Source organism: Penicillium maclennaniae (genome assembly GCF_028827695.1).
Source record: "Penicillium maclennaniae strain IBT 15551 chromosome Unknown utg000003l:1.0-5670915.0:1.0-5674809.0, whole genome shotgun sequence".
Classification (NCBI taxonomy): Eukaryota; Fungi; Ascomycota; class Eurotiomycetes; order Eurotiales; family Aspergillaceae; genus Penicillium; species Penicillium maclennaniae.
Genome location: NW_026623215.1, coordinates 4412376 through 4424927, shown reverse-complemented (window position 1 = coordinate 4424927; position 12552 = coordinate 4412376). Strand labels below are relative to the sequence as shown.

The 12552-nt window shown below is 52.3% G+C and overlaps 3 protein-coding genes across 3 annotated transcripts; 2 read left to right on the top strand and 1 right to left on the bottom strand.

Annotated features, from left to right (window-relative positions):
* Nucleotides 1–899: 899 nt before the first annotated feature.
* Nucleotides 900–1606, top strand: N7477_003768 (GPI anchored serine-rich protein; the record flags this gene model as incomplete). Its single annotated transcript, XM_056965431.1, has 2 exons — nt 900–1432; nt 1489–1606. The coding sequence occupies 2 exons, from the start codon at nt 900–902 to the stop codon at nt 1604–1606; spliced, it is 651 nt and encodes a 216-aa protein (XP_056825384.1).
* Nucleotides 1607–6281: 4675 nt separating this feature from the next.
* Nucleotides 6282–8551, top strand: N7477_003767 (DnaJ and TPR domain protein; the record flags this gene model as incomplete). The annotated part of the gene is made up of 3 exons (XM_056965430.1): nt 6282–6849; nt 6928–8089; nt 8149–8551. The coding sequence occupies 3 exons, from the start codon at nt 6282–6284 to the stop codon at nt 8549–8551; spliced, it is 2133 nt and encodes a 710-aa protein (XP_056825383.1).
* Nucleotides 8552–9982: 1431 nt separating this feature from the next.
* Nucleotides 9983–12073, bottom strand: N7477_003766 (uncharacterized protein; the record flags this gene model as incomplete). The annotated part of the gene is made up of 3 exons (XM_056965429.1): nt 9983–10687; nt 10749–11501; nt 11564–12073. 3 exons carry the CDS (start codon nt 12071–12073, stop codon nt 9983–9985), a joined length of 1968 nt encoding a protein of 655 aa, XP_056825382.1.
* Between the last annotated feature and the right edge of the window lie 479 nt (nt 12074–12552).

Here is a 12552-nt window from a genome sequence, read left to right as displayed (position 1 = left end):
CCGTGAAAAAAAGAAAAAGACTTAAGCCCGTGGCCAGAAAGTGTAATCAATCGGCGGGTTGTTCAGGGGTAAAGTGGAGCACATGGGACCCACGGGGAAACACACACAGTGGCGGCCGCCGTCAGGAACGGGCGGTGGATCGGCGGTGGATTGGCTGGTCGAGGCCCAGGCTGAAACGCCGAGAATTGGTTCATTCTATTCTGTTTATTTGATTTTTGGTGAGTATCGTCGGATTGAGAATCCGACACACTGACCGGAAGTGACCTTGGATTCTTCAACATCTGCTGCACTGCTAGGATTGTTGACGTAGTCTGGAAAATAGAAAGTAACCATGTCGAGTTAATCAAAACACCGCGGCAAGGCGCAAGTAAGGTCGTGTCTCACACTTCACCTTCCGAATCCGCTCGATCGGCACAGTTCCTGCGCTAACTCATTTAGTGGCAAGTAATATTACATGCTAAGTGGTGGTCACGGACGAAACGGCTCATCCCACGCGCCCACTCGGGCCAATGAATAGATACGAGGATGTACCGATAACCAAGTGCGAGCGGCACCTTCACCGCGACTTCTATGTACCTGGTACGAAACAAGTCGACTCCGCAATGCACATCGAGCTCGATTTCCCCTTTTTTCGAGGGGGGCCCGAAGACGCGAGTGGACTATCAGACAGACCAAGACTAATCTCCCCGTTCATACAAAGGGCCCTGGTCTCCCCCCCGTGCTACTTCTTGTTTCTTTCCCTTCTTCAAGTACTATCTTCGTTGCCTTGCATCAGTCACTCTTTCGACTTCGGTCATCCACTCTTTAACCAACTACTCTCACTCTCTACAAAAAGCTACGCTTTTTCAAACCCTACTCTTCAAAACCACCTTTCGGTTATCCTTCTCATATCAATCAAAATGCGTTTCACCGCTGCTACCGTTGCCTTCTTCGCCGGCCTGGCTGCCGCTATGCCCAACGGCGCCGACACCACTGTCTACCAGACTGAGGAGGTCACCATCATCTCCTGCGGCCCCGAGGTTACCAACTGCCCCGGCCGCGCTACCTCCACCATTCCCTCTGGTGCTGCTGCCACTGAGACCTCCGTCATGACCACTGCTGTTCCCACCACCCCCGCTGGCGGTGCTCAGCCCGTCTCCTCCGGCTCTGCTCCCTCCTGGTCCAGCTCTGCTTCCGCTCCCGCTGTCACCTCCGCCACCTCTGCCACCACCGCCACCACCGTTGCTCCCGTTGTCCCTGTCGTGACCCCCTCGGTCATTGCCCACACCTCGTGCTCTACCTGGTACGAGACTGTCACTCCCTCCGCTGGTGGTGCTGGCTCCGTTCCCTCCGGCTCCTCCCCCGTCGGCTCTGGCTCTAGCTCTGGCTCCGGCTCTGGTTCTGGCTCTGGCTCCGGTGTTCCCCACGTTCCCTCCACCTCCAAGGGCTCGGCGTAAGTTAAAATCCTGTCCTTCCAGCTCGAAGAAAGACAAACTAATCCATCTCTAGTCCCGGTAGCGCCTCCGCTTCCCCCTCTTCCACCCCCGTCTTCAACGGTGCTGGTGCCGTCTCCGGCTCGCTCACCTTCGCTGGTGTCGCCGCTGCCGCCGCCTTCTTCCTGGCTTAAATGACTCCATTCGTAATGGGCGTCTTCAACTAAGCTGGTCTTAGGGCCTGGTTGGTATGTTGCCGTTGCAAAGGAATGGAAAGGGGACGGAAAGAGAGAAGGTTCTTGTTATTTAACTTGGGTCTGGTAATACCTGACAAATATTGTTACTTGCTTCTGATTGGATACGCTTTATCCTTTTTTCCTGATGCTTTTTTGATATACATATTTTTTTTCTTTCCATTTCTTGGGCTTCCTGGATAGCTTCGGAGTTGTGTGAAGCGCTTGGTGGCTTGAGCACGACTTTAATGTAAACCATGACAGCTTTCACCATTTCCCTACTTTTCAGTGAACCCCCGTAACTTTTTTTGGACAATGTATTCATATCACGTTGCTATCTATCTTTAAGTAGATATGTCAATGCTACCATACATTTGAACTTGATTTTCCTATCAGCTGTGATTTCGTCCGAACGCTCTTCCTTTGCCAGGTCCGGCTGAAACACTGATGATGCACAGATGTATGACACATTACTGTTGGTTCCTGGAAATAGATTACACTGGCTGATCGAGTTCCAGCATCCTGGTTCCATTGTTCTACATTCAGCAGGCGTAGTTGCAAGCTGAGCGAGCATTGGGAACCGACAGAAACATATGCTCCTGTCGCCTTGAGTCTCGCAACAAAGCTGTCTTTCGCAAGTCTTCGACTTTGTTCAATTTTTTTTTCGAACATAGAATCCATTGCCATTGGAATTGTGTCCTTCATTTTACATTTTATTTGGAAGCAAAGTAAATGTTTCAGAGCCGCGTTACATCCATGGATCCGAGGAATGTGGACCGTGGTGTCAAACTCCGCGTGCTCTCAGGAACGTAATTACCCAGCGAATGAAACAAGCTTGTTCACGCTGCTCCATCGTGCAGCAGTTCCAGGGATGAGAGAGACACCTGGGTATCCGTGGGCTTGATATAAATTCAATTACGCTTCGCTCTGGTCAATTACCCTGCTTGAAGTATATATTGCCGAACGGTGACCTCGCGCCATTGGGATCCTGAGCCCAGAGATCCAAGCCCCCAAATTTAACAGATCCCGGCGATAAAGTTGGACAGACACAGCCCTGAGTATACCCGGATCGCACTTGTTGACTCGTATAGTGTGATCAAAATCTTGCCGCGCGACATAGAAATCGACGACACTAAAGATAACGGCCCCCACCGTTACCAGTGGCTATGTAAATCCCCCCTCCAATGGTTCGCTCGGTGTTTGGGCTCGGTAGGTATCCTGAGAGCTCCATACCTCCAGGTGGAGATACCACCCGCAGCCTCTCTTTTTGCAGTCGCATTCCGATGTGTTGGCTTGATCACGATGGGTGCGAAGGAAGGGGCCGAACCACCGCCCCGGCTCAGGTTCAGAGTGACTCCGGCGATATTTTCACGGCATACCAACGCAATATTTATGGCGTAGAAATTATGGCGGAGAACATTTGCTTCCATTCGCAGTGAATATGCTAATCTCTTCGGGAACTATCGTTTTGCCCGTAGATGACACTGATGGTGTGTACAATCTCCAAGATTTAGGAATCTGGCCCCCAAGAGGAGGCCTCTTCGAAAGGAGAAGGACAAATCATCATGCGAAGGAGTAATGCCCCGGGCCCCAAAGAGGGCCAGGGCCGGGCTACTCGCTTCGGCGGACAGCCTTGGAATTCTCCAAGTTGGGCCCCTAAACTATATACAGTAGCGGGCATTCCTTCCTAGTAAGCCCGATAATTCCCCCCATTGTTGACGGCCTCAATTACCGAGAAGCAATTTCCCTGCCAAATCCAGTTGAGAACTGTGATGTTATCGTCTTCAGCTTCCCAACGAGCACTCGTAGAACCACAATCCACTCTCGTCAGCTCTGTCCTTGTGTCCAAGACTTGGCTCCATCATTGACACTACATGTTCTGACTCCACCATGCCATGTGAGATTCGGCTGTGCAAATTCCTCCACAAGATCCAGAATGCTCGCCAGACATCACAGCCAGAATCTGAAGCGCCCGAGCCGACACTGCGGGCGTTTCATATATCAGCTTATTCTCCCCAACAATGCATTGATACCACGCAGACACATCTTCGCTCAATGTCATCACAGAAGAGTCCCTTTGTTCCCCGTCGAGGACCTCTACCAGATCCTCTCAAATTTCAGCAAGCCACAAGCTCTAGGCGAGACCCTCCAAAGTCTCACCGACCACCGCGCCCCCTCGTGGACCTATCTTCCCTCGAGGGCCCTCCCTTCGACGACGTGAGGGGCACGAGTCCGCGTAATGCAACGATTCCTCGCACTCAGGTGGACCATGTATTCCCAACCAATGCACGCCCGGACCTCCTCTGGAAGCCTCTTCCCCCACGACCTGCTTCTACAGAGGCTACATACCTGCGACAGCAGCCAATGTCCTGCAGACCATACTCTCATCCGAACAGGATTGGCCCTCAATCAAGAGACGACACCATGTTCACTCAATATTCTGCCCAACGAGGAAGGCCAATCAACATTGAAGAGCGCCAGCCAAGCAGACTATCATCAGCTTCCGCAGGGTTGAGATCAACAAGCACCGTAATACCGCGGCAGACACAATGTCTGCGATCACAAAGCTTTGGTTCAATCGTCTGGCACGAGAGCAGGGCGCAATGGGTAGTGGTTGATTCATCTGCGGCGCGCTCTTCTCAATCCCGGATCCACTGTCTGCCCACCAGACTACGCAATGCAACGAGTCCCGCACTGGAGATACACCGCAATTATGAGGATGAAGTAGAGGATCACAACCCTCCTGATTATGAAAGTCACGGCTTTAGTCCGACTCATATTATGCGTCATACACTTGGACCGGCTTCAAGGACAAGGGCACGTGAGCGTGGGAATCCATAGTCTGTCCGAGATGAGCTGTGGGCAATGGTCAAGATGCGTGCCGGAATATATCCTGGGTTCCGGCGAGTGGATGATCTTGCTGCCTGCGTCCATATACCCTGGCGTTTCTAGCACATCAATGGAATTTATTTGTGCCGTGACACTTCTTCCCAGCGCCTTGGCGATTTTTGAACTCGTGGACGTGCCTTTGATCAGTATCTAGACACTTGAACTCGTACCTGCGGTTTGTGCTCACAATAAGTCGTAAGGATGATCTGTGTAATGACAATGTAACGCCCGCCTAGGGTTCCTTAATAGGCCATCTTTGAGAAGGATTCGGCTGTCCGAGATTCGCTCGACTAACTCTTCTTGAAATGATTCCATGCTCTTGGAGAATTTCCTGCGTTTGAGCATTTTGAGGAAAGTGGTAATTACAAGCGTTGAAAGGTGGAAGATCAAGATGACCGAACCATGGGTTGTGCACAATCCGGCACTCGAGAGCGGATGCTAATCCTAATATGGCAGGCGCCCGCTTAGTGACAAACTCTACCGACGGATGACATTTCGTAGTTTAAATTCCCCAGGTCTTGTGATCAAATAAACAAACCAAGAGAGGTCAGAGGACTATTCAATCAGAGTCATGTCTGGACCTGGCACTGGGCCATAAGCAGATAGGTATCCATGTCCCACGGTCGCCATGATCATCCATTGAAATGCTCTGTATCTCTATGTGATCTGTATAGATAAGGCGTCATGACACCATTGATAGTACATTGAAACATGAAATCAAAATTCCAATCAAAAGTTTCCTCGGAATTGAGCTTTCTAATTGGCGCAGGGCTGAGATCGGTGATACGCATTTTAGCCTGACATGGCCTGCAGGACCTGTCTCATATCAGAGGAAGCCATGGCATTAGAGAACTATTGGCACAACAGTTGATCTCACTGTGATCATTCCTGCAGTTCTCGTATCTAGTACAGACCAGTTGCTCCCGTCACAAGTAGTTGCGCGTCCTGCGCAGCAAGTAACATTGAACCCAGAAAGATAAATCAAGAACGAGGCCATGTTTTGAAGATCACCAAGACGACAGATATTCCTCTGACAAATGACTATTGCGCAGGAAGTCTCCTCTCCCTAGGGCCAAAACACCCCCGGCCTAGCACCTCGGGTTACGATTCGAGCAAACTGCATATTGGATCCACCGCTCCACTGCACGAAAGGCTCAGGGACTTTTGCACTCGTATGGGGCCATCCTCTGATTATACTGTAGACAGACATGCGGCCAATTGTAGGGAAGTTCTCGGTGATGACAGAACCTAGGAAGCTTCTCGAATAGAGTCAGTGATGTCTTGAAGCGCAGTCGTCATCCTGACAGGATTCGGTGACTCGCTCCAGTTCTGTCGCGCGCTAACACAGACCAGCAGCTCTCCAGCCTCTGAATTATTGCCTACGTTCCCACCAGTAGCAGGAAAAGAGAAATCTGTTAGTCAAATAGATAAGTTATAAAGTACTCCGGTCTAATCTCTTCCTAGGATCTCCTTCTCGGTCCTTTGCCCTCGCATCTCATACCTGGAGATACCCCGGACCGTGGACATTGCGCCTGATGACGCTGAATAACTAGACCTATACTGATCATGGCTGCATTTCTGTGAAGAAAACAGAATACATTCTAACCCAATTTCCGTGGTTGAAACCCTTCGCTCCGAACCGGTGATTCTGGTGATTCTGGCGATTCTACCGCCTTCGCTGTCCTTCGATCCCCAGGGAAAAAAAATTACCAGTACCAGGGAAAACGGAAAACCCTAACGCCCCCCAATGGTCCAACTCGCCCACATATTCAAAAAGGATAAGGACAAGGAGAAGCAAACCCCCGAAAGTACCCAAGTCCCCAAGAACGAGAAAGAGAACGAGAGGGAATCCAAGAGTCCCGCTTCTTCACCCCGAACGTCCTACTCCACCGCGCGCAAGTCGCCCTCCAAACCTTCTAAACCTTCGAAACCTTCTCTCTCCAAGTCTCCCACCAAGAACCGCTTCTCCCACAGTCGGTCTTCTTCCTCCACTTCCCTCCCAACTGCCTCCTTCCGGTTCGGCAAGTCTTCCAAAGAGAAAGAAACCCACCCACTCAATCTCCCGCCCGACGAGCTGCGCCGTCGACTGTCGGCCATGGCGGCATCCCGAGACGACCAACGGAGCTCCATGGAAATCGATCCTCAGGAGGCTCAGCAGACGAATGGCGTGAACGGCACCGAGGAACGGAGTCCTACCCCGCCTCCCCACCGGTCCAACTCTTCTTCTACTGACGAGGCCGACAACTTCAAGTTGGCCGGTAACAAATTCTTCAAGGATGGCGACTACCGTCGCGCTATCGAGGAGTACAACAAGGGTATGCTTCCCCGGAGTCCATGCCGATTCCAAGACACAAGGTTGGAGAACAAGCGCTAAACTTTCCTTCTCACTGCAGCGATTGAGATTAACCCCAACTGCTCGGCTTACCTGTCCAACCGCGCGGCAGCCAACATCTCCGCCAAGCAATTCCTTAATGCGCTCGAGGACATTGAGCGTGCCCACGAACTCGACCCTACAAACCCCAAGATCTTCCATCGCTGGGCTAAGATCTTAACGAGCTTGGGCCGGCCGAAGAAGGCTCTCGACGTATTGTCACGTGTGGACCCCCCCGCGACAGCGACCGACCGGGCAGCAGCGGAGAAAATGCAGCGCTTCATCACACAGGCGGAGCAGACCATCGCCGAAGACCGAGGTGGCTCTATGGCCGTTTTCTGCCTCGATCAGGCCCGGCAAGGTCTGGGTGCTGGCGTGAAGGAGCCGCGCAAGTGGACCTTGCTGGCGGCCGAGGCACAGCTGAAGATGAACAACAGCAACTCGTTGGGTAAGGCACAGGACATTGCGATTGGTCTGCTCCGTGAAAATAGCCAGGACCCGGATGCGATGATGATCCGTGCACGGGCGTACTATGCCTCTGGTGAGACGGAGCAAGCGCTGAAGCTCCTGAAGATGTGCATCGGGCTGGACCCGGATATGAAGGCGGCCATCAAGCTGTTGCGCATGGTTCAGAAGCTCAACCGTACCAAGGAAGAGGGTAACAATGCCTTCAAGGCCAAGGACTACCAGCGCGCCATTGAACTCTACAGCCAGGCTCTGGAGATCGACCCCACCAACAAGGATATGAATGCCAAGATCCTGGGTAATCGTGCCCAGGCCCACTCCAACCTGAAGCAGTGGGATGAGGCTGTCGCGGACTGCACTGAAGCCCTGCGTTTAGATCCCGGTTATGTCAAGGCCTACAAGACCCGTGCTAAGGCGCATGCGGGTGCTGACAACTGGGAGGAGGCTATCCGTGATTACAAGAGCGTTGCAGAGAACAACCCGTCTGAGCCGCGCATCGCGGAGGATATTCGCAAGGCTGAGTTCGAGCTTAAGAAGTCTCAGCGCAAGGACTACTACAAGATCCTTGGGGTTGGTAAGGACGCTAGCGATCAAGAGATCAAGAAGGCCTACCGCAAGATGGCTATTCAGTACCATCCGGATAAGAACCGTGATGGTGAGGCTGGTGACGAGAAATTCAAGGAAGTTGGCGAGGCCTATGAAACTCTGATCGATCCTCAGTAAGTGCATTCGTTTATTGTCTCACATTGAAAAAAAAGCCGACTAACCCTCCTATTAGGAAGCGTGCTGCTTACGACAACGGAGACGACCTGATGGACCCGTCCGACATGTTCGGTGGCGGTGGTGGCTTCGGCGGCATGGGTGGCATGGGTGGCATGGGTGGAATGGGCGGCATGGGAGGTATGGGAGGCATGGGTGGTATGGGCGGCTCACACATCAACATCGACCCTAACATCCTGTTTAACATGATGAACGGTGGAGGTGGCGGCGGCTTCGCCTCTGCTGGCGGTCACCCCTTCGGCGGTCAGTCTCGTGGCGGCGCCCAAGGATTCCCCGGCGGCTTCCCCTTTCTAGATGGCCCAACCATCTGCACGGCTTCCAACTACCACCTCCCCAGCCAGCCAGTGTACAACGAAAGCCAAGCATCACGGGCCTGGTATCATCGGGGAAAGACTTCCTGATACCTGCCTCGATCATGCCGTTGTTTCCGCCCCCTTTATGCTGGAGTCGCTTGCTGTTTCGGTTGTACTCTGATGTTTTCTTTGATCTGGACTCGATGGCACCGCCCGGCACTGCAAAAAGGCGTTGTTCGTCTGCTTTCAGCCATGTCTTCTCCATATATGCGATGCTTCCACGGGTATACGGAAGCAGGATGATTCCCATATGATAGACCCTGATTTTGACCTCACCTTTTCTTCTTTTTTTAATCTTGTTTTATGTTGATGTGTCTATATGAATGCTGGATGGGAATGAACAAATGAGCGGTGCATCTTCATGGACTGAGTTTTTCCATGTACTCGACAGGGCATACACCAGACATCATTGGCGTTTTTTTCTCATAACAAATGAATGGAATTGCATACTCTTTTCATGTAAATGGAGACAAAACGGTGAAAGTGAGCTTGAGGTTATTTCAGAATGAAGACTGAATCTCATAAGAAAGGCCTGTCTTTTCCTCTAAGCTTCGATAGGGCCAATTACTTGCAGCTGCCTTTGATAGCGCTAAAGAGTTGAGTGGACTCAGACCATATCAGCCAGTGTATGTCAACAGACGCTCACGACCACGGCGCGAAAGTCTCCTTGAACCTCTTGTCATCCGCAAAACGAGAACGAGAAACAAGCCGTCTAGAGTGGTGACACCGCGCCCAGATTGCTTCGCAGTATTGCTTTTCTGAGACGAAGGACCAATTCTTCGAGGTGCATGAATCGACTCCTGGAGGTCTTATTCTCTTATCGAGGGAGAACTGGTTTGACAGTGGTTGCCGTGTTGCCTCCATAGCAAGTGCTGGTAGAAAGTTGAATGTATAGGTAGAGGCGGTGCAATGACTGCTAAAACAGGGATTTCGACAATCTGGCCCAAATTGAAGATTAGGGGCTGATTCTTAAATGAAGAAAGAAATTGCGGAATATAAATATCATTCACCTGGCTCATTAACTGTCTACTAAGGCGGCCCTTTATGCACTATCGATGTCACATTGGTCTGGTCGTAAAGAAAGATTTTAGAATACGCTCCCAAATAGTCGAATACAAGGTAAAAGTGTCATCGCTAATTCACTTCGGTAATAGTGTGCTATGTACGTCCCCAATCAAACTTATCATCCATATGCTCGTCAACTGTACTTGAATCAAAAACAATAAATCACTATATAGGTAAGGGGGGAATCTCAAGAGCTATGAGCTATAGCCAAAAAAAAAGCGAATGAATGTACCGAGAGAACAAGAGTATGCAGCAAACTCCGCCGCTGATGACAATTGAAAGCGCGAGGCCGAGAACGCAGCAAAAGCAGATAACGCTCAGGAGGGAAAGGTCACTGGGGAATAGCGCAGTTTGTAGAAGCTATACTTGCTTCTGCGCTGCACGATCGTTTCCATATATCTTATAACCCAGTTCTCAAATATAGCCAAGCCCACCCAGAATGGTCTTGCATTCTGGGGCTGGCATGGGCGCAACACCGAGGGCACGGACCAAAGCACCAGCGCGGAGACGTTGTAGTCCAAGAGCGACTTTCCAGGCTTCTGTGTCCTGCACGACAAAAACATATCGTTTACCCTCCTGGTCACGGATGCTGGCGCGGAGGATGTGAAGGCCACGGAACTCTGCCTGGGAAGGACCACTGCCGCTGACACCACTCGCCGCAGCGCTACGGGCAAAAGATGCCGCCGGGGACGCCAGACGGCAGGTGTTCTTACACACTTTGAGGAAGGCCGCCTGGAAGGCATCGGATTCCTCGGTAGTGGGTACTGAGTGCGCGGAGTTGCCTCGGCGGAAGGAGAACGGATTGCCGGAGCCCTGCTTTGAGGATGGGACTTTGCCCATTTGGGGACACCATACCTCAGCTAGCTTGAGGGTCCAGGCTTTGACGTCCCATTCGCGCTGTCCGACGCCTCGGAGGTCGTCATCGATAAAGAGACCTTCCGTGGTGATGCGTAGCACGAGTCCATCAGTCACCATTCCTTGACCGGAGACAAGCTGCGCGACTGGGGTCTTGTTGAAAGCATTCGTGAATTGGTACACACCCTGGATCACAATCTTGTCTGGATCCTTGGTGGAATAGCCACCGCGATGTGAGGGGGGAGGCGTAGTGCGAGCCGTGGACTGAGACGGAGCATAAGAAGATTCAGAGTATGCCGATCCAGACCCGGACGCAGCGCCATACGGCCGACGTGGGCGGTCGTAGGGCCGAAAAGGAATATGCATCATCTTCCTCGACAGCCGACCTAGCTATCGGAAAGGGCGGTGGTTTCTTGGGTGAAGGTGTCCGAGGTGCGCTTGTTGTACTGGCAGGCGGTTTAATGCTAGACTCCTTCTCTTTCTTGGCGTCTGCAGCCTTCTTCTCTGCATATCTTTTCGCAGCAGCTTCTTTGAGAGCGGCGAATTTGGCCATGGCGTCTTTCTGAGCCTGTGCCTTTGCTGCAGCCTCCTTCTCAGCAGCTTCCTTGGCTGCTTTGTCCTTCGCCTCGGCTGCGAGCCTCTGGGCCTCTGCCTTAGCTTCGGTGGCAGCCTTGATTTCTTTGGCGAGCCTTTCAGCGGCTTCTTTTTCGGCTTTTTCTCGAGCCTCTGCAGCCTCTTTCTCGGCCTTTGCACGAGCTTCGGCCGCTTCCTTCTGAGCCTTTTCACGGGCTTCTCTCTCCGCTTTCTCCCTTGCAGCAGCCATCTCTCTCTCGAGCTGCTCGCGGCGCTCCTTCAGTTCTTTCTCCATTGCTTCCCGTTCGCGCTTCCTCTCCTTCTCTTTGGCTTCTGCCTCACGCTTGCGTTTGAATTCTTCCATCTTTCGACGCAACTCCTCCTTGCGCTTTGTTTCTTCTCGCGCCTTCTCCCATTCGGCCCCATCCGGTCCATGATTATTCGAGTCCTGCTTTGGTGGAGGCTCAGAGCGAGGAGACTCGGCGCCGTGTTGGTCGCCGGCATACTGGTTGCCACGATGCTGCCCTCCGCCAAAGCTTCCTCCTTGCTGTTGTTGCTGTCCCGAACCACCAGCGCCTCCGTATTGTTGTTGTCCTGGTCCGCCACCATAATGGGCGCCGGAAGATTGGCCATGGGCATTTGAACCGCCAGCTCCAGGCCGGGCCCTCCGCCGAATCCTCTTCCCCCACCCGTATTGCCGTTACTACCATTATTACCCTTGAAGCCGTTCGATTGCGACAGTCCAAAGGCCCAACCAGCCACACCTACTCCAAGTGCTACCACAACAATACCCATGCTATTGCCATTGGAAACGGCAGCAATATACCATGTCCTGATGACCGGCGAAATTATAGTCCAAACCAGGCCAACGAGAAGTGTGCTTGCGACGCCCGCGAGGAAACTGTTTCGATTGCATTGCAATGAGGGCAGGTAAAGGAAGCCTCCGCCGGCGGAATGCGGAGGCACGATGAAGATATCGTAGTTACCCTGTGGTAGGTCCGAGGATTTGCGATATTCGCCGTCGGTTGTATGAGGGTTTTCGCCATGCGGCGGCGGTGGAGGCGGTGGTCCATCCATCGCGACGTGAGGAAAGTGTCAAAAGCGCGATCGTATGATTATAAAATTATGCGATGAATCGAAAGTGAAAGGAATCCCAAGTCCTCGTTCTCGATTTCCAGGGGCCTGTCCCGTTATACCAGGCGAATCTCCCAACTGAGAACAGACGACTAGACCCTAGTTGAACAGGTTTGCGCAAATGTGACTTGAAAGCCAGATCATGTTCAGTGGAAGATGATGCACTGAGGCCCTGGGCCACTCAGTGCTAGGCAACGAAGCCAGTGGCAATCGCGAAATAACGGGGATGCAAGAACCGCGCAATTTCGACCCTGAACCCCAGAGAAAAGCGGAGGGAGTGGAAGAAGTGAGGCGGATCGTTCGGGGGAAAGTTTGTTTAGGAGAAGTGGGAGCCGCTAAGGATCGGCGGTTCCATGCAGAGCAGACGTGGCCATCACACACAAACAGTGGGCGCGTCCAATAGATGCCAGCTAACTTGGGCC